Source organism: Chenopodium album, chromosome 23 (genome assembly GCF_948465745.1).
Source record: "Chenopodium album chromosome 23, dcCheAlbu1.1, whole genome shotgun sequence".
In the NCBI taxonomy this organism is placed as follows: Eukaryota; Viridiplantae; Streptophyta; class Magnoliopsida; order Caryophyllales; family Amaranthaceae; genus Chenopodium; species Chenopodium album.
In genome coordinates, this window is record NC_137856.1 from 34,938,413 (window position 1) to 34,960,764 (window position 22,352).

The 22,352-nt window shown below is 32.7% G+C and overlaps 2 protein-coding genes across 4 annotated transcripts; both read left to right on the top strand.

Moving 5' to 3' along the window:
- Window positions 1-178: 178 nt before the first annotated feature.
- LOC145608381 (disease resistance protein RGA2-like) lies at window positions 179-8,262 on the top strand. Of its 3 annotated transcripts, none has more exons than XM_081663992.1 (9): window positions 179-261; window positions 491-668; window positions 1,291-4,667; window positions 4,770-4,869; window positions 6,122-6,201; window positions 6,305-6,534; window positions 7,079-7,179; window positions 7,298-7,510; window positions 7,872-8,262. In XM_081663992.1, the coding sequence occupies exon 3, from the start codon at window positions 1,317-1,319 to the stop codon at window positions 4,563-4,565; it is 3,249 nt and encodes a 1,082-aa protein (XP_081520118.1). In that variant the 5' UTR covers window positions 179-261; window positions 491-668; window positions 1,291-1,316; the 3' UTR covers window positions 4,566-4,667; window positions 4,770-4,869; window positions 6,122-6,201; window positions 6,305-6,534; window positions 7,079-7,179; window positions 7,298-7,510; window positions 7,872-8,262. The 3 variants fall into 3 exon arrangements, with proteins under 3 accessions (XP_081520118.1, XP_081520120.1, XP_081520119.1); XM_081663994.1 differs by having other exon boundaries at window positions 6,305-6,481; XM_081663993.1 differs by having other exon boundaries at window positions 1,297-4,667.
- LOC145607474 (histone-lysine N-methyltransferase ATXR6-like) lies at window positions 4,787-7,144 on the top strand. Its single transcript, XM_081663114.1, has 4 exons — window positions 4,787-4,869; window positions 6,161-6,201; window positions 6,305-6,534; window positions 7,079-7,144. Exons 1-4 carry the CDS (start codon window positions 4,787-4,789, stop codon window positions 7,142-7,144), a joined length of 420 nt encoding a protein of 139 aa, XP_081519240.1.
- Window positions 8,263-22,352: the final 14,090 nt, after the last annotated feature.

A 22,352-nucleotide genomic window follows, 5' to 3' on the forward strand; every position in this document is an offset into this window, starting at 1 on the left:
GAGAATATCAAAGTACTATAGGTGACATGTATGTACTAATCAAGTCAATATGGTGTATTATACAAGTCTACGGTGGGCGACATGTACTGATGTGACATGTAAGTCAACTCTACCAATTTGACGAAGTTTCATCCACAAAAGATGGCAAAATCAATTCTGAATTCTTAATTATCCAGGTCTAAAACCAGCAACTGCTGCTTCCTTGATATACAGTTCCTCTTTTCTGCAGTCTGCACTCTTTGCAAAAATTCGCTCTTACATGTAAGTGTTTTTTTTAAAAATCTAAAATTGATGGCAGTATTTAGGTAGAACTGTAGAAGTAGCTTTTATATATTTGCAAATTTTAACTTGTTATTTGTTGCTTTTAATGAATTAAACACTTTAATAATCATGAAATTGCTTCAATAATGATAGATTTATATATCTTTAAGACCAAAAACTATTTAAGTTATATAACTTTTCATTCATATAATTTTTTTTTGGTGTTTAGAGAGCCACAAGGGCGGGGGTGAGAATTGATCCCAGAATCACCTGGAATCGGGAGAGAAACTCTACCCACTTGAGCTACCCCTCACTCTAACTTTTCATTCATATAATGACACAAGAACCATGATCGTCTGATTATGATGACCTAACAGCTCAAATTAGTTCTTTAGTCTCATTTTAAGGTATGGTTCTCACTTCTCAACTTCTCACCAAGTCACCAGATCCTAATTTTATATATTTATTTATAGTACATGACTGGACTGAAAAATGTAAATATCATAAACTTGACGGTTATGTGATTTTTTTTTTTTCCTTTTCTTTTCAAATCCAATCCTATGTAGTAATACTTAGTCTTTGTTTGGATTATATTACTTTATCTGAAAAAATATTATCTGAATTTATATCATTTGGCTAAACTTATCCGATGAACTTACTCTTTCTGTTTTTTGTTTTTTTGTTTTTTGTTTTAATTCATTTGGTTAAAATTTAAAAATTTTGATTGTGTAATTCATATATATCATGTGAAATATAAATAAATTTGTAGCATGAAGAAGATATACAATTCTACACTTTGATATACCATAGAGACTGCATTTATAATCGTAATATGGACTATATATGACGAATTGTAATAGGTAGAATTGTATTGACACATTTTCATTTTATCATAACTTCGACTATTAATATCTTTAATTATATATAACTTCGTAGTAAAATCTATAAAAATATGACATTTATTCCAATAATATATTGTATTTATGATAAATAACAATATTTTACTTATTATGACTATCAATCTGCAAGAAAAAGGAGACCAAACAGAGAGTAAGATGGGTGAAGCCATTGAGACTGCAGTCATTGAACTTGCTGTGAAGACATTGGTTTCCCGAAGTTATCAAGAGATCAAGTCAATTGTGAACCTCGAGTCTGAAGTGAAAAGGCTTCAGGAAACAAGGACCATCGTTCAAGCTGCGCTCCTTGATGCAGACTTAATGCAAGAGCACAGCCATGTTCAGCAAGATGTGCTCGAGAAGCTCAGCTGGGAGCTTAACAGGTTGGTGAACTTCTTGGATGTAAAAGCAGTTAAATCCAAGAATAAAAAAGTCGTGGGTGGAAGTAGGTTCATGAAAGAGGCACGCTTGTTCTTTTCTACATCAAACCAGCTTATTGCTCGATTTAGAGATGCTCGGAATATCAAGGATATAGGGAAGAAACTAGAATCCATTGCAAGAGACCATGCTCGGTTTGGTAGCATTGTTAGTGTACTACCTGCACAACAAACACAGGCAGGAAGTGTTCAAGCAGCTGGGTCTCACATTATCTCTGATGTAGTCATTGGGAGAGATAAAGAAAGGAACACCATCATAAGCAGGCTTTCTAACAACTTCATTGCTTCAGAGACCCTCTCCGTTGCATCTATTGTTGGGATTGGTGGAGTTGGGAAAACGACATTGGCTCGCTATGTGTACCATGATGAAAGGGTGAAATGCTGTTTTGATGTTCGGTTTTGGGTTGATGCAACTAAGGGATTTTGTGTTAAAGAGGTGCTGGAGAAGATCTTAGCATCTGTTATGGATGAAATGCCTCGCAGCTGTGATATAGATCAGTTGTACCATCACTTCCTTGAAGCAATTGCTGGAAAGAAGTTTCTGCTTGTTCTGGATAATATTTGGAACAATGGAGCTTTGAGGCTAATTTGGATAGAATTAAAGAAATTGCTTGCAGTTGGTGCCTATGGGAGTAGAGTTCTCATTACCACACGCGATCAGAAAGTTGCTGCAACAATGGACTCCACCAGTCCTTACATGCTCGGGGATTTAACAGAATACAACTCTTGGCTACTCTTTGAACGGATTGCTTTTACACAGTTACAAGAGCCGGGTGTGAAGGCTATTGGGAAAGAGATTGCAAAGATGTGTCCTAATGTGCCTCTTGTTATAAGGAGTATTGGCGGCCTCTTAGCAGGAAAAATTACACTGAAGGAATGGGAGGCCTTTAGAAATGATCAGCTTGCAAATTTCTCTACCTATGGGCGTGACATTATGCATACACTTAAACTTAGCTATGACCAACTAGATGCAAAGCTGAAGCTTTGTGTTGCTTGCTGTGCTTTATTTCCAAAGGGGTTTGAATATGATGAAGATGAAATGATTCGTCTCTGGATTTGTTTGGGTTACGTAGAGCCACAATTTAAGAACCAAAGCTTTGAAGAAGCAGGGGAAGCATGTATGCTCGGCTTGCTAAACTGTGGCTTTTTCCAAAGAAGTGATGGCTTAAAGATGCATGATGTGATGCATGATGCTGTTGTCATGCTCGCAGGACATAAGTGTAAGATGGTTGATTCAAACACTGTAGAATTTGATGAAAGAGTTCATCATGTGTCTGTTGGCAATGTAGTGGACTCATCGTGGAATGTCCTTTCCTCGCTCTCCAAAATTAAATACCTCGAGTCCTTCCTTGTGGTATCTAGGGAAACAAACTTAACAACGAGGAACTGGTTCATCTGTCATAAAGTGATGCTTTCAAGATTTCAGTGTTTGAAGGTATTGGACCTACACGGGATATGGATAAAGAAGTTACCAACATCGCTAGGTGAGCTAATCTGCTTGCGACATCTTGACTTGTCAGAAACTGCTATAGCTAAACTACCTAACTCAGTCGTGCAGCTGGTGAATCTACTATCACTTCAATTGTATTCGTGTATTAACCTTAAAGAGTTGCCGAAGGACATGAGCAAGTTGGTGAAGCTTAGATATCTTCAGTTAAGTGAGTGTTTGGAATTGACCCATATGCCTAAGGGGTTGGGAAATCTGACAGATCTTCAAACATTAAGCCTATTTGTAGTCAGTGAGAAAAGTCCGCGAAGAAAATTTGAGGCCAATGATGTAGGTGGGTTGGAAGACCTTAAGCACCTCAACAATCTGAAGGGAGAGTTGAGTATCCAGGTGTGTAAGCAGCCAAAAGATATAGTGTCGGGAGCTAGGATGGCAAACTTGAGAAGAAAAGAGAAGCTCATAGACTTGTCTATTGATTTTTGGGATAGCACAAAAGAAGATGAGACGGTGCTAGAAGGCCTTCAACCCCATGCCAACCTAAGATATCTAAAGATACAGGGTTATGGTGGGGAGAGATTACCAAGCTGGATGATAAATGATAATCTCCATTGCAGGCTTCCAAATTTGATTCAAATCAAGATATTAAATTGTCAAAGCTGCAGATACCTTTGTCACTTGGGAAGGCTCCCTTATTTGAAAGACCTATTTCTTGAGGGCTTAGATAATGTGGAGTACATAGAGGAGTATACTAGTAGTAGAAGCAATAATGCTGATGACGAAGCCTCTACTCCTGAGTCCTTATTCCCCAGCATAGAAACATTTCGGCTTAAGGGCATTCCCAAGTTGAAGGGATGGTGGAATATGTCGTCGAGGGGAGACCACGATTTAAGACAGCACCATGATGTTCAATATCAGAATCAACTCACTGAATGGAGGCCTGCATTTCCTAAATTGAAGGCCCTGTCAACAGACAGCATAGAGTTGGCAATTGCAATAGCCAAGGGGCCGGGCTTTGCTTCTCTTGAGCGTCTCTATATTAAGCACAATTCAAGAGTGTCTCTACCATTTCTTTCAAAAAAAAAAAGAGTGTCTCTACCATTGTGTCAACAACAAACACTAACCCCCCTGAATACTTGCTTTCCCAACCTCCGTTGTTTGCAATTTTCAGGTAATCCCGAGATAGAAGTTCTCCCTGATGAGATTCAATACCTTTTCAGTCTTGAATACCTGCACATCGATAACTGTAAACAACTCAAGGCTATACCAGAGTGGATTGATAGCCTGAGGTCCCTCACAAGCTTCTATATATGGGAATGCCCCAGACTGGAATCCCTACCGCATCAGATAAGCAATCTCTCCAACTTTAAGTCACTCACAATTAGTAAATGCTCTGCAGTGCTCACAGAGAAGTGCCGGTGTGAGAATCCAACTGGGGAGTATTGGCCATACATTCAACATATCCCTTACATAAACATACGACTTTCTAATCAGAATCCAACTGGGGAATACTGGCCTTACATTTAAGTATTTAACATATCCCTTAAGTAGTTATGTAGACATACGCCTTTCTAGTCCTACACCTGATGCTTAATTATCTGCTTACTGTTCTCTGTTGTGTCAACCCAAGTAAGTACTCAACACCACTTACTCTTGTCTCTTTAAAACACATTCTCTTTTACTAACATCCCCTCAACTTCACCTTACCTTCCTTGCCTTTTCAATATGCAGAACCTTCAGATACGAGAATGCAGTTAGTTTCTGATGATAATATAAGTGTGTATGATGTGCTTATCTGCAAAACTATTTTACTGCCTGCGTTTTTCTACAGGTATTGCCATTTCTATCCCTGATCATCACCTTCAAAGTTTTATTGGGAATTTGCTTCTGCCTTGAAACAAATTAACAACATGAGTAAATGATGTCAAATAAATATGGCACAATGCATAAACCGCTTACTTTACGGAACTCTTTTTGCTGTCTATCAGAGAAAGTGGAGCTATACAATTCATAATTGCAGTCATTATTTCATTCGAACAATAATTTGAATATAAAACCGAGTATTATACAGTTGTTTTCTGTTGCCTATCTGAGTAGGTTTTCTTCATGTTCTCTTCAGTGATCAGTTGCAAAATCTTGAATAACCAAGTCATGTATTTTCTCCTTTTTTGAGTACTATATCTCATAGTCTCAGTAATAGCTGATATGCATATGAATGCATATCAAATGTCTCAGACAAAAACTATCCAAAAGTTTTGATGGTTTCTTAACTGTGTGTGACCGGGATCAATAACGTTGCTTTCAATGCTAAACATGATAAAAGTTCCTCAGTGAGGGTTTCAAGATTAAACCTAATGTGATAAATTACATCTTACCTATCATTTAGCTAATGATGGTAATTTTCATGAAACTTATATCTCTCTATGTTATAATGTTACGCACTTCTACATGTATAGAGTTTTTCCTATCTACTTGTACTCATTATAAAAGGTATGAGTGTGCAACATTGTAATGAAACAGAGAGTGTATGTGTTTAAAATATACTCTTAACTCGTATGCGGTATATATTAGGCTTTAAGCCGTGAACTTGCATATTTGGAGGACTTTCGCAGGAGTCACAGGTCCAAGAAATCTCTTACATTCTCTTCTCTTAGGCAGAATTCCATTAACAATGCATCACTCTGAGGTCTTTTCTGTAAAATTAAATCTACACAAGATTAGGAAGTAATTTGCATAGAAGTTTACATCATCAATGCATCATTCTGATGTCTTTTTCTGTTAAATTAAATCATAGAAGTTTGAGTACTTTGCATGTCAAAAATTGGTATTGGTTGCTGATTTTATATTAAGGGTTCCAATGCTTGTGAAAATTGATTTTTGGATTTAATAAATCATCTTTGGTTGGATGCTTGGATCATTGCTAGCATTACGATTTTACTTAGCGAAATGTTTGATGATTTTCATGTAGTTCTTTCTGTACTTTAATCTTGCTGTGATGTTTGATGCTCTTATTTGGTCATGTTTTTAGCTGTGAGAAGTTTGCATTTCAGCTTTCTTAAACTAAATTCTCTTTCTTTGGGCAGGATTTTCTATGGTGCAGACTAAAATTGTTGATTCTTCAGGATCCAAAAGTCACCTGTAGAAGACGAAAAGCCAATGGCAGGTAGATGCCTATAACCGGTCTTTATGGCACTCTATTTTTTCAACCCTTTTGTCTATTGGAACAGAATGTGGTTGATTGATTAAAGGTTTAAAATTAATTATAGAATCTCTCAAAAGAAGGAAGCGCTCAAGTAGCTTTGTGGTGTCTAAAAAGAGCAGAAAATTGTTGCCCTTCAACCTAACTGAAGACCCTGATCGGAGATTGGAGCAAATGGCATCTTTAGCTTGTGCATTGGTGGCAACTGGGACAGAATTTAGCAATGAGCTCACTTATGTCCCAGGCAAGGCTCCTAGAACAGCAAATTGTGCTGCTTTTGAGGATAAAGGAATGCAGGTGATGCATGCATGTTTGTGTTGCATACAGAATCATCTATCTATGAGATATGCATTAGTAAGAGAGATGTCATTGTGTGTTGGATTTATGTTGTTGTGGTGCCAAACATGTGAGCCTTTTACTAGTATGTTAGGTTTGATATGGTTTGGTTCCTTGATTGGGCAAGTATACGGTCAATAACGCTGAATTACAACTAATTCATGTTGAGCTCTCATATAGGTTTTACAAGTTGAAAAAAAATTCAGCACAGTGCATAACTGCATAACAAACAATGATGCAGACTGCAAGAAAAGTAGAATTCCTAGAATCTACCTTTCTTATCTAAATTTATCTAGCAAGAGTATTTGTTGCTAGTTTGAGCCATACTCTGCCAGTCTTCTTCCTTTAGGTGTTCTGCTTGTGAAGATCTTTTTTAGGATCCCTGTTTATCGTGCAATGATAGTATCTTGAATTTGACATTAATCAGTCAGTGTTTGAAGCCATTATTGTCACTGCTGTAATATAAGTAGTTTCCCTGATCAATGTGTATTTCAAATTGGTTTAGGTCATGTCAAAAGAAGACACTGAGACCTTACATCTTTGCAAGAAAATGATGGAAAGAGGGAATTGACCTCCCCTTCTAATTATTTTTTATCCAAAAGAAGGGTAAGTAGATCTTTATAAATTTTATACTTGCAGAACCCTCTTACAAGAGAAAAAAAAAATAATGTAAAATTATACTAAGACAGCAAAAAACAGCATCAACTAACTGTTAGAATTACAGGTTCACAGTACAAGCAGACGGATCCATCAGGGACTTGACAATCATCACAGAATATGTTGGAGATGTTGATTACCTCCAGAACCGTGAAAATGATGATAGGGATAGCATGATGACATTGCTTTCAGCTAGTAATAGATCTTAAAGCCTTGTTGTCTGCCCTGACAAGCGTAGTAACATTGCACGCATTATCAATGGCATCAACAACTACAGTCCGTAAGCTCTCTTTCTTTCTTAATCATAGTCTTTCTTTCTAGTTCATGTAACATAGATACATGAAAATCAGTATTACTGATTTCTTGAGTTCTTCATAAATACAAGTCACATACTATAAAGAAAATGAATATACTTAATCAGGCTACCTTTGGTTGGAGGAAGCATTTTGAACTGAGTTATTTTCACAACAGAAAGTAAATATCAATGGAAATCGGGTTCTTGAAGGATTAATTTTTACCGTTGGGAAAACAAATTGCAGCCTTCGGTCAGAAATTGTTTCCACTCAGTTTAACTACATGATTCGGTATTAAGACTTGCATAATGACTTGAATTAACCAGTTTGAACTTGCTTTTAATGCAGAGAGGGCAAGAAGAAGCAAAACTTGAAGTGTGTAAGATATGATGTCGGTGGTGAATGCAGAGTTTTGCTAATTGCAAACAGGGATATACGTAAAGGAGAGAGGCTCTATTATGACTATAATGGACTTGAGAATGAATATCCAACTGAGCATTTTGTATAACATCTCTGTTATTACCATCATACCTAACATCAAGATGGATCGAATTACTTCTGACCATAAGCGGTTGAGCCCCATTTTTGGCTTCCCTGATGTGCTGAATGCAATCTGTAATCTGTATATGTAGTCCTTAGGTGTCTTTTGCATGTCAGTTCATATTGTAGAACTGTATTTCTCCTTCATTAATTTTCATTAACCAAAGTTAGTTGCTGATGCAGTGATGCATGCTATTTCTCCCCTTTCTTTTAATTTTTTTTTTTTTTTTTTTTTTTTTAATTTTTTACTTCGTATTTATTTGAATTGGCTAAATGGGCTAAATTTTAAGCTAAAGCTCCAAGATTTTTATCTTTTGCCATTGCATTTCTCATTACACATTCTCTTCATGGGATCTAGTCCCTAAATAGTATGGAAAATTTCGACAATTATGATCTAATGGAAGCACAACAATGCACTGATATGAACTTGCTGAAAGTTCCTCAGCGAGGGTTTAAAGATTAAATCTACAGCGTTTGATAACAGTGCTGATAAGTTACATCTAAGCAGATCACATTATCATATACTGACATCTTAACTATCACTTAGCTAATGAAGACAATCTTCATGAAACTTATACTTATCTTCATGTACTATGGAGCAGCTGAGTATCTGACTCTAGAGTACAAGTAGATAGGAGAAAACTCTATACAGGTATAAGTGTGTAGCATTGTAATGTAACAGAAAGAATACGTTATTGAAGATATATCTCTTAACTCGTATGCAGTACATATGAGGCCGTGAACCTGCGTGTTTGGAGGTTTCTCACAGGAGTCACAGGTCCAAGAAATCTCTTACATGCTCTTCTCTAAGACTCTAAGGCAGAGTTTACATCATCATGCAACATTGTGAGGTCTGTTGCTGCCAAATCTACAGCATGATTAGGAAGCTGAACTTGGGCTGAATTGGATCTAAACAAAAGTCCACATACAAAATAGGCTTAAAGGCTCATTATACTCCTACAATCTTGGGCTTTTAGCCTATATTGACTTCCCTCCTTGGCCCCTCCACAATAGAAAAAAAATAAAATAAAATTGCAGTTTAATTTGATATTTTGAAACAGTAGAATGCATGGGATTCTGGTATTTTTGTCCAAGTATATGTTGACAAAGCTCTGAAATCAATCTGAACCAATTTATGATTATATTCCAAATCTCAATGCCAAATGCCCTCCCAAACAATCATATTTGTGTAGAAAAATACAAACTCAATACTTGTTCTTGTCACCACTTCATTGGCTACTCAAGTCCTACAACATCAGAGCCGAACACCAAAACAACGGGATACATATAAGCTTTAAATATACAAGATATTCCGCTCAATAATACAATAAGTTAGGAGTAATAGTTTATGAGAAAATCATGCATTATTCGTGAATTGAAACATTTACTTGTTCTACATTGGAAAAATTACTTAATAATGCTTAAACATTACGTTAGGCTATGTTTAACATTTTCCGTAAAAATATCATTAAGAAAAAGGACTGTCAGTCAAGTCTGGGCTCGACTTGCATCTTGCTAACAAACTCCAATTTTCAAAACCACTTCATATGCTACACTCCACACAATATTATTGGACCACCCTACCCTATGAAAAATGTGTTATAGAACTGAAAATTTTGTGAGTTAATATTTTAGGGTGGTCCAAATTTTTATTGGGTCTCTCCATAAAAGACTTAAAAGTCCATAATAATATTTGTAAGAAAATAAATAATATTTTTATTTAAAAAAAAAAAATTATTGAAGAAAAAAGAGAGGGAACTTGATTGTGTTTGTCAACCATCTTCCAGAGAGCTTTGATGTATGGGATCAAATCAGATGTATCCCCACAAAGTGTGGTCCAATGCACCCCCCTTCTTAGCTGGAAGGCGTGGTTACCATCTGATCTTGATCAAATGGTCCAGATTGCTTTAATCAGGTCCCCTACAAAAATTCACAAGGTTTGTATATTTTGTGTGTACTTGTGTTTGGGTGTTACAAGCAGGCTAGGAGATCATCTGTCATCCCTCAAAGATTTTGTATCAGAAATTTAGAAAAAACTGTTGTAGGTGATTCATTTGGTCCCTCACTTGATTCATCTCCCGTCGTCGATGTATATAATATGTACCTATTTTTTATTCAGTAATGCATGCAATTAAGTGTCGTATGCTGGTACAGATTGTAATTGACGTGTCATCTGCAGTGTGGGATAGTTACGTTGATAAATAGGGCTTTTAACGCATGAGTAAGGTCATTGACGACTTTTATGTGCATTATTGTTACCTAAATTGCAACAGCTATAATTCTACTCGGATGTGTACATGACAGGATAGAGTTTGTCACGATGCAATTAAGTTGTAGGACATACAATACCTTTACATGCGTTTAAGTGCAATAAAAATTCATTTTATGTACGCGTAAAATATGTAATAAAGATTTTGACGTATCAGCTAATTAGACAGTCGATCACGATCATAAACATGTAAGAGCTAGCTAGCACGTACACGTTCGGGCTTCTTTCCTTGCCCTAGTGTTATAGTGGTCCTAAAATAATTTATGCTCTCCTTGGAAAAAGCTCATTTAATCATATTGATTTTTGCTTTTACTTGTTGTTGGGTGTGCCCTTGTAGACGTTGTAGTAGTTCTATACTGTTTCTTGCCAGGTTGCCACAAAATTGAATTGCAACCTTAAAACAATGCAGATATGATATAGGATTCGTTTTGCATGTCTGCTTTTTTTGGCTAATGACTTTTAATTTTTGGACTATTTATAAGTCCCACTTTTATTTTTTCATTCTTCCATCTTACGAAGTACTTCTTATTCATACAATTTTTTTTTATAATTTATTGTATAAATGAAACTTGTTGCACGTTGTTCTAAATTGATTTCCAACTTCAAAACCAATAATGTATTATGTATAGGCTTAACAGTGAATATCTTTCCTTATACATACCACATTACCACGTAATGGGCATTAGCTGCTCAAATGGTACAATTCAAGCATTATACTTTCAACTCCTCCACGTGCACTGGATGGAGTTAACCTAAGATGGTTCGATTATTAATAAGACAGATTAGAATTTATCGATTATAAAACCAATCCTTAGACTTCAATCATCACCAGTTCAAGTTTTTGGTTGAATTAATCATTTGACATGATTTCAAGAACCAACGTAATGAGAAGGCTAGGAGTTTAAATCACATCCACATAACAAAACTCATGTTGCATCCATATTTTAATCTCAAAAGGATTGATTCCATGTGAGGGAGCATGATAAAGGCCCTGTTCTTTTGAGCATCTGGGCAGATTTCAGCAGAGGAGAGCAGATTGAAGCAGAGCAGAGCAAAGCAGGGCAGAGCAGAGCAGATTGAAGCAGCTATTTTTAAGAACTATTTTTAAGCAGAGGGCAGAGCAGAGCAGGGCAGAGCAGATTTCAGCAGAGCAAAGCAGAGCAGAGCAGCTCTAAAGAACGGGGCCAAATTATTAAACCAATCTATGAAATTCAATCATTAGCTTAACTTTTTGGTTGAATTGGTAAAGAATTATTACGTATTTATTATTACCATTTTACGTGTTCAAATTTAAAGGTGGAAGCTAGAGTAAAAGATCGGGAGAAAAGTTTTGGACAATAAATTAAGAGTGGCCTGGCTTAAACTATTACCAAATATGCCAGCACTTATCATTTATTTGTCAGTATTTGCAATTTGTTAGGGGAAGAAATTAGTTGGGATGCATGACTAATTCCATTCTTCTGGCAGTGGCACCCGCTTTCATTGTGAGATGACCCTAACACAAGGACTTTGTACAATTGTACGTACTCATCAAGGACAGGATATACATTAGGTATTGCTACAAATTAAAGTATAGAGCACAAATATGGAGAATCAATTATATTGTACACCTTGCTATTTTAAAGTCAATTTATAGCCATATGTCAAGGTTTGGTGACTTTGAGCATATTTGGCAGTCCGCAATAAAGTTTGATTGATCTGACGAAATTCACCAATTCAATAATTATAGATATCAACTACGAGTAATATAATTGATTTTAATATCATCTTAAATGGTATGTATTTAAAACTTAAGATCAAATATTAAGTATGTCAGATTAAATTATTAGCATTCTTTGTTATCTACATGTCAACATCAACGTTACAAGAGTATTCTACCGTTATCTTCATATTATGTGATAAATTGCGATGTGCATCCTCTTTCGAAAGTGTAATTTGAAATTAGAAAGAAAATAAGAAATACAAGTAGACAACTTCCTAACCAATCAAATCAAATACATGGATGGCGCAAAAAGAATAGAGAAATCAACACCATATACTATTATGAAAGTGCTAAATCGGAAAAATCATTATCAATCAATCTTTAGAAAAATGAGTAGGTCACAATAATATCCGATAATTCGATAAATATAAGTATGTCCATTCAAAAAAAAGTACTCCGTATATATTTTTTGAAAGTGCTAGTTTTATTGAGTAGACAATTTTATAAAATTATCCAATGTATTATTATTATTCCATGTATCATCATCTGACTATCTGAGCCACAACTTTGTATCCGATCCATTTTTTTTTTTTTTTTTTCAGATAATAACAGGCTGTGTTTTTTTAATTTGTCTTGTGGAATATGAAACATTATTCTTTCTTACCATACCTATTGGTCTCCTGCTCCTACCAATAAGTTAGCGTGCTTAATTAGCTACCTCTATATCTATATTTTACTCCCATTATTTTTGGCTTTTATCTCAATTTCTCAACAACTTGTTAGAATTTACACTATCTAATTCCATGACAAGATTGACAACATACGAGTTTGAGACATCGTTGTCAATGTTTTTTTTAATGAAAGAGTCCGTGCGGTAAATGAGATTTAACAAAGTCGAATATAAAATTGATCAACTGTGAGTACTCGTAGGTTATTTTTTTTATTAAATACGTGTATCTTTTGAGAGTTAAAGGAAATAAAACTACCAATCAAAATTAGGTTTACTGATCTGAAAAAAATTTACTACGTACATCTAATATTTACGAGGTTATGAGATCGATCATAACTATTTGGGGGCACTTTGAGTTGGGGATCGAGTCTTACCCCAATTCGTATTGACTTGTAGAGGATTATTCTAATTTGCTAGGACCTACTACTCCTTAGCTACCAATAAAATGTTCAATTAAATTTTCTACATAATATGTTATTGTTAATAATTTTCCTATTTTCTGATCATCGTGCAGTCTATTACCAACAGATCAATCATTGAATTGATTTCATTGCATGGTGGCCATGGCATTCACATTCTCATCACATGTCACAATGTCCTCAATACTTTCTCTTAGGTTATGGTACATGCATATATAATTATTTTAATTATACATTCAAGTATCTATATGTATATTTAGTAAGGAATGTAGCTAGGCACACTCAAGGTTAAAATTATTTCTCAATTATATGCGAATTCAATCTAGAAAGACGAGAGTATTGGAAATGAGCAAATTAGCTGGAAATAATCATGATGTATAGTGGTCACTCTTTTCTTATCTGCAACAACAATGAGATTTAAAATTGAACCCAGATCCCCGACAACAAACAAAAGGTGGTAAAGAGCACACGATTGCTCCCTCGAAGCCAAGCTATACATATCAAGTGAACGTACACAAGTAGCCACAAGAATTTACAACATGTTAGATAAATAATAATTATACTAGTAGTAAATGTAAAATGTTATGCCCTATGGCCTATTTGTACGTACTTGAAGACAAAGGGAGATTATTAAGTAGTGGAAGTGGACATTGTAAAATGGGGGGACTTCTTCTGATTGCAATAAAAACATTTTGCAGTGTAACGCCACCATCACACACACAAACACACCCTCAAAAATAAAAAAATTAAAATTACAAAAAATTATAAAAACAAAAAAAAGGACACCATTATCAAGCAAATTTGTTTGGTGGAAAATAATGCCCCAATAATATCAATCTTCCACTACTACAACCTTTTCACTCTCATTATCAAATATCAACCTCCTATTCTCTTTCTATCCTTATTAGGCCGTGTTACGTACTTTAGATATCAATCAATCAAATATACATATCATAGTACTATATTTTTTTTATAAATATATAATTTTATTTTACATAAAAATTTTGTTTTTTTTGTTTGTTATAACTTAGGGTCTTTTTACAGTTACTGAACTAAACTGAACTGAACTGGTTGGAGCTGAACTGAAATGAACTGAACTAATTGGAGCTGAATTGAATTGAATTAACTGGAGCTGAACTGAACTGAACTGAATATAGCTGAAATGAATATTTTATGAGAGAAGGAAATTAAAAGCTGAACTGAACTGAACTGAACTGATTAGAGCTGAACTGATCTGAAGTGAACTGAACTGGCCCTTAGACTAATGTTATATACTTCATATAGGTATAGGTATAGCACTATTATCTATAAAATCTATCCACATAATATTATTGATAATATTACATATTTACATAAGATTTCATTCTTGAACAAAAATTCATTTTTTAGCTAATTAAGGACAACTTATACTTCATACTTTACTACTACTGTACTAATTAAAAATTTAAATCATATACAACAATTCAAAACAAATACGAGTAATGATTCTTATGATGTACTCTCAATCTGCATTTGCTCAAACTATAGACCTCAGAATAAGCTCTAAATCATAATATAATATAACTTATCATGAGATACTAAAAGTTACCGTAAAATATTTTTTTTGTAAAAACAAGGTAAGAAATCAACAAAGAAAAAAAGAATCACCCTTATAATGAAAAGTTATATTGTGAGACTGTCTCATTTATTTATAATTCTCTCTTTTGTTTGTGACCATTTATGGTAACCCTATAATTCAAGCAAATTTCTACTTCAACTCATAATTTTTAAATATATATCATAAGGTATTTCCTTGAAGTAATAAAAGGGGAGTATTGGTATATTTACTAGTTTTTGTGTGGTCTTTATTTAATTTTTTTTTCTTTGCCAAGTACTTAGTTCATGACTAAAAATAGTTGAACACTTGTTTGGTAGAACACTAGAGCATCTCCTAACAATATCACCCCCAATTGCATGCAATTGTTGATTTTAGTTTTTTCATTTAAAAAAAAAAGAAAAAGAAAGTTTCTTTAGGATATAGAAACATTTTTTGTATTGTTAATTTAAGTTTGGATTACGTTATTATTAAATTTTAAAAACTCGAACATCTAGTCATCATATTATATATAGTTGTGGCTTACATTTGTTTTGTACTCCACATCTCCAAACACTACTTTAAATTAGCCTAATTTTTAATTTCAAGATAAAATTTTGAAAAGTTATTTTTGTAACAGATTGTTGGAGCTAAAGCTACTAGCTAGTGGATATATCATTTTCCATTACTCATGGTGTCTTCACAAAAAGTAGATTGCACACTAAAAGCATGTTTAACCTTTTAAAATTTAAACATATATATATATAGCACTACATTTTGTTATATATATAATATTATTGCCTTATCTTTTGTTTCTATGCACCAAGCCACCAATAGCAATCTATAGTTTTTATATAGACCCTTCTCTCACACAATTGTGTTTTTTTTTGGGACAAAGACTTATATAAATTAAAATAATTTATATACTCACCTTTGCATAATAAAGACTAATCAATACTTCAATGTTAATAAGTTTGAAACTACTCACAAACATAAGCCACCTTAGCTACCTTAATGCTGATTGATTAAGACCTTACATGAAATTTGTCCATTTTCTCTATTGTTTATATTCCCAAATGGCCAAATACTTAGTTATAAAAGAAAATACTCTTTATAAACTCCTTACATTGTCCACGTCTAAATGCATTGAACTTTTGTAACAAGAAAATGATAATTCACCCCATCAATTTAGTTAGGGACATTTTTTGGGGAGGAACGGAAAGGTTGAGACCTAAAAGGGAGGGGTACAACGCAATAAGGATTGTTGAGACCAGTCGTAAATTTATAATGCGTTATAACAGCAACCGAAACGTGAAGTAAACATAATTCAATGATTACATACATCATCTCTCAATAGGTCATGAATATGATTTAAAGTAACATACGTGCCTTCTTAATTCTTATAAGACCGAAAAAACGACCAAGATGTACATACCGTACTTGTAATGTTATAAGTGAACAAATTAAGTAATGCCTCCTTTAAATAGTCAATAAGAAAAATGAAATTGTAACATTGAACAAATTAGGTCTAAACTGTAAACAACTAACCCAATTGGGACCCACTGATCATGATAAATTTGACACAATTTGAGCCCAAACTGTTGAGAGATTAGAATTTTGCACCGGGCTTTAAAACTTCGGCGCCGCTTATTAAGTGTCATTTAATGTAGTACTTAACGACTTGGCCCAAGAAGATTTAGCCCAAAATATAATTACAAGTTTTATGTTTTTTTTTTTTTGGGTGCAAATTAACAGTTTAAAACTTTATATGTGTCACAATATAGTGATGTACTGTGTATATGGAAAATTAGGAGATTTTGGGAAAGTACGAACTTTCAATCTAGCATGAAAATCAATTTAGTCTTTTGTATCAAGGTTAATTAAGTTTAGAAAAATAAAATTATCAAAGTTCAATTTACAACTATCATGAGTGGTAAATAGCTCTATATATTACGTTCACATAAGTGAAAAATTAGATGAGCAGAATTAAGTGACACAAAGGGAGGTAGCATTTATAAATAGTTAATTAGTTATATATCATACCGGTCCCAAAAAAAAAAAAAAAAAAAAAAAAAAAAAAAAAAAATACTATTTGCTTACTTCATCGCAATCACCTAAAATAAAACTTTAAAGACTAAAGTAGAAATAATCCAAATAAAATATAATTAATCTAACTTTCAACTAATATACGTAATATGTTTGAAAAGTTTGACACCTTGGCCACAGAAAATTATGTGACAAAAACAATGGCAACATCATCAATTAAAATCACTAATTACGCCATGAATTAGAAGAAGAAGAAAGGTATGTACGTGGATTAATGAGTTCCATAATGATGAATAGGAAAATCACCGTTTAAAGTAACATATAACAAGTTATATTAACACGTACAAATGAATATAATTAGTGTGATAGCAACTTAATAATGTCGGCAGCATTATAGTCTACGAAATGATTAAGGAATATATTTAGGAGACAAACACAACCAATAAATAAGGGGTGCATGTGTCAAAAGAGATGCACTGTCTTTGTTTATATTTTGCTGCTAACCTAATTAATTTTAATTATACATACATACCCTGGTTTTTCTCTAAACCTATGGATTCAAAATTAAATTTGATCATTTTCTTAGGTTTTAGGGTAAAGATCTTTCATTTTTCTTGATTAATTACATGCCATTGTTGTGATTATATATGCAGTGAATTAAGTCTCAAAAAATTATTCTAATATTATCTTTACATTTGTTAATAATAAGTTGCATTGATATTTACATTATGTATGTTTGATTGCTTAAGTTGCATTAGTCATGTTGTAATTGAAAAATCATACTATTGGCTACATTGTGTACGTTTATATGAAGGTGTTCATCCTACTACAAAGGCTACAAATGATTCACAATCAAATTGTTGAATTACATAAACATATACAAATAGATGATCTTGGTTGTACCACGTACGCACGCACAAGATAAAATCAGTTATACGTGTAAAATCAACAAATTTAAAATATAATACAAACTTATGTGCAGATACCAAAGTTTAGTTGATGATGAGAGTGAGGGATAGCTCAAGTGGTTAGAGCTTCCCTCCCGGTTCCAGGAGATCTTGGGATCGATTCTCACCCCCGCCCTTGTGGCTCTCGAAACACCACAAAAAAAAAAAAAAAAAAAAAAAAAAAGTTGATGATACTCAAAAAATATGATCGAATTCAATATCTATGCACCATAATGATTAGAAATATATAACATAATAACTATGTAATCATCAAAGTATTTCATATTCAATGAATTGAGTCTCAAGAGAATCATACAAATAAGATCGAGTTTTGTAACTACCTATCTACGTTGATATATTGCATTGATTTCATATTGTATTTGGAAATAATAAATTGTAGATTTGATGACCCAACAACCATTTATATTTATATATATGCTATAGGTATGTTTTATAAGATCAAAGTTGAAATATGAATTTTAAAAAAGTAAGTCAACTATAAGGAGAATCTGGTTCTATTAATAGCAAATGGAATAAAACATTCCATGCATGCAATCTATGATATGTAATTAATTATCTGTAAATGATGGGTTATATCATTAAGGGCTTAACTAGGATCATGGGTTGAGCACTTGAGCGTGGGTAAGATTTGTTGCTTAATTAACAGGCAACCCAAACTCCAATTTATCTTATAATATTCATTTCATTCATAAATAAATTAATAGGAAATCCACTTTAGAATATATTACAACTCAGGCATCAAACAATTGGCATTTTCTAATTGTTAAATTCCAAACAAAGCCTTAATAATTTAATTAGTTTACTATATATAAATATTTTTTGAGAGTATTGTATTTTATGTGGAAAGTACTTAAACGCAAGTTAATTGTCATTACAAGCTGATTTTGAGGTTATGTGTCTGTAATATGAGCGAGTTATCAGCTAGCTTAATTAGCTTCCTCTCCCTTTCTCATTTTCCTTACTTTCCTTCATCTTTCATACAATTTTTTAATTTGTTATTGAAACTTTTATTTATGTGTGATTATTATTCTTTAAGGTAATAAGAAATACCATCTTTGAGGTTTTTTAATTATTTAGTTAATTAGCCGTCAAAAAAAAATTATTTAGTTAATTGTATACTTTTAATTTCTTTCACAATTCCATTAATTCAAATACCTTAGCTTATTATATATATGTATATATGTCAATTTAGTACTCAATATTTAAAGGGTATCTTTCCTCTGCATGTACTGTATACAATACCATATCATTTTTATTAAACAAGGATTTTTTATTTTTTTTATTTTTTTTTTATTTTTTTCCGGGAGGAATTTCGTTAAGAGAGAAGAACACGCTTAAATTACGTTTGAGTTGGATTTAAGTTTTCTATATTTATTAAGAAGAAAGATGACTAACATATATATATATGATGGATAGGAATATAGGATCATATATTACCAAATTGATTTGACCTTAGCTTGATGGTTTTGTATGTAGTTAGAGTGTTAGACTACTCTTCTGTAATGTAGTCTAATATTTGACCTATTTATAATTTATTAGAACGGAAGTGACCATTAGTCCATTAGTGTGTGATGACTAGTCATATTTCATAATAGAATACTATGAATTGGTTAATTAATTTATCTACTCATCGACACATAGATCAAATTTGAAGCCACATCAAGTCCTCCTCAACAATACACATAGTTTACCAATATATTGCAATTTCATTCAAACAAGTTTACCTTATTTTTTGGGTTAGTCTATTTGGAAGCATATGTTTTTAGATCATGAAGATTGAGCCTTTTAAATTCGTTGAACTGTTAAACCAACTCCATTACCCTTTTAATCCATACAAATTGAATATTAATATATTTTTATATGCACATCACTTCGTACATAACAAGCAATTAGGTTGGCTAACTTCTTTAATTATTATTATTAGCAACTTATTGTAAATACCGACCATATGGAACTCACGTGTGTTGATGTACGTGAAATGATGAATATGCAAAATTGCAAGGCACCTAAGCCATGACATCAACAAAACATATATACATAGAATTAGATATATGCTTGTAACAAGAGTAAATGTTACGTAAAAATATTACCTCTTTTACTTGGCTCTTTATTTCATATGGTATATTATATCATTATATGGTTAAATAATTATAATAAAATAATTGCATTAAAAAGATAGAGGTGGTTCACGTGTCTTTTACCTTGGTTCTTACAATTTGGATAATGTTTGTATAATTGTATGTCTACTTGGCACATACAACATGTATTTATCTACTATTATTATGATAAATTATACTTTCTCACTTTTTTGGTTACAAGATGTTTGTGTTTACTTTTTGTGAGTGATGATGCTTTGAATGTGAAGAAATTGATCGCTATCACTTTCTCATAGATCGATCGAGTTGAATTGACGAGGATTAGATTGATTCACTTTCTTATACAATATCGATAAATAAATTTGTTATTTGTACTCGTATTAATTAAGAAACGAAAGTAATTAAGTAATTAAATAATTAATACTTATTTTTTAGACTGGCTTATATTGGACTAGAATTATTAAATCTCTCTCTCTATATATATATATATATATTTTTTTTTTTTGAGGAAATCTCTCTATAAAATTGATGACTTTTTTTTCAATGAAATTGTTTTTCTTTGCTTCTTTTTCTTTGAGGTTTTTTTTTTTATAATTTCATTTATGATATTAGTAATAAGATTTATTGATTGACTAATATATTTACACTATTTGACCACTTTGCTCATTTGATTTATTTATAAACAAAAGTTGCAATAGAAAATTGCACGCTTAACATACACTTATTTGAATATTTGTTAAGTTCATTGACATGAATAAGGAGCTATTATTCCAGAGAATTGAGTCTAGGTATAGTGTTTACTAGTAATTGAGACTGTTTTAAACAAAATTATTGTGATGTATATATATATGTCGTTGTTATATATTGACCAATGATTGTCTTATGCAGAATTTTTCTTCCCTATACAATTATATTGGTGATGATATATACAATCCTTAAATTAACTCCGTAATAATATACATTCCTCAAGAAAAAAAAAATTGTCTAATACACGTTTTATATAAATTTTTAAAATTATTATTAAACTATACATGTGTGAAAACATTTTAATTTGATTTAATTTTAATATTTTCACTTTCATCTCATTATATACATACTAACATACATGATAGTAATGATACAACCATTCGCAATATGGGTTGTTCATCATATAATTTTCCTTTATTATATATATATTTTTTTGGTGCTAAGAGAGCCACAAGGGTGGGGATGAAAATCGATCCCAAGATCTCTGGAATCGGGAGGGAAGCTTTAACCACTTGAGCTATCCCTCACTCTATTCCTTTATTATATATAGGGGCATATAACATATGATTGAAATTAAAATACATGGAGTTTTAATTCAACACTCCCTCTATTTGATCACCTACCACATTATTAGCATACTTTTTGTCTGATTATAGTTCATTTATTAATAAAATTTAAGTCAGGAAACAAAATAAACAAGCATTAATTATTTATAATTAAAGGGGGGCAGGAGGGAGACAATCCTTTTTAACATTATTGGATGATTCCTAACACGGTTGTTAATTTGTTATTGCTAAAATTTTGGCCTTTTGCCTTTTTCCTAACAACATTATAACATTTACAATTAATTTCCGTATACAATATTTTACCCTTGTTTTGTAAGGCAATAATGATAGTGACACTCTTCATAATGCCCCAACAAAAACTATTTAAAGGACAGTATTTTTTTGGATATTACTATGATAGTGATATTTAAGGGATGATTAAAGTGCTTGAAATTATATAGTAAAGCATATATTATAAATTTGTAATGAAATTAAGTTTGATTATAAAAAAGTAGATGTCTTTCTTTTCAAGCTTTTCTAGGTAATGTTATTTGCTTATGTACTGTTGTAGGGTAGAGACATAGATTTAGGGCATGTGACATACATCTCATATTATATAGTTATAAGGTGGTTTGATTATCTAATTAATTAAGTACATTGTCTTGGTTTGTTTCCTGGAAAGGGGTTGATTTATGTTGCTTAGTAGTTGGGTTAATTGACCTTAGTCCTTAGGTGTCCCACCGCAAGTATATTCATGGCTAGCATAATCATTTTTAGAATTTGTTAATCTTGTGTGTTATTGATAGGTTGTCGTACACCTGTCAAAAATAAATTCCTAACGAATCCAACTAACAATGTAGTAGGGTAAGTAGGGTCGAATCCACAGAGAGATGATATTCAATCTAACCTCTAAGAAATTGGAGAAACTAAACAAGTCACGAAATTTAAATAGAAAAGTAGTCTAAATTAGAATAGGAATAAAACAAATAATAAAAAGACCTAGGGTTATGGTTCACCATGTTTATAGTTCTAAATCTATCAAAAATCAATAACAATTCAATCAATCAATTATCTAGAGCAATTGCTAAGCCTACGGTCGGGTCTCAACGCTCTCAATTCAACATATGTAGTTCGGTCGCTAACATAATCAGAATTGCTAATTGTAGGTAAGCCTCTAAAAGTAAGATCTTTCGA

Bases quoted from the DNA above. Each gene is read 5' to 3' on its own strand.
- LOC145607474 (XM_081663114.1), top strand. From the start codon at position 4,787: ATGCAGTTAGTTTCTGATGATAATATAAGTGTGTATGATGTGCTTATC. The intron at 4,870-6,160 runs GTATTGCCATTT...TTGATTCTTCAG, and splicing joins CTGCCTGCGTTTTTCTACAG to GATCCAAAAGTCACCTGTAG. The intron at 6,535-7,078 runs GTGATGCATGCA...AAATTGGTTTAG, and splicing joins TTGAGGATAAAGGAATGCAG to GTCATGTCAAAAGAAGACAC.
- LOC145608381 (XM_081663992.1), top strand. From the start codon at position 1,317: ATGGGTGAAGCCATTGAGACTGCAGTCATTGAACTTGCTGTGAAGACA.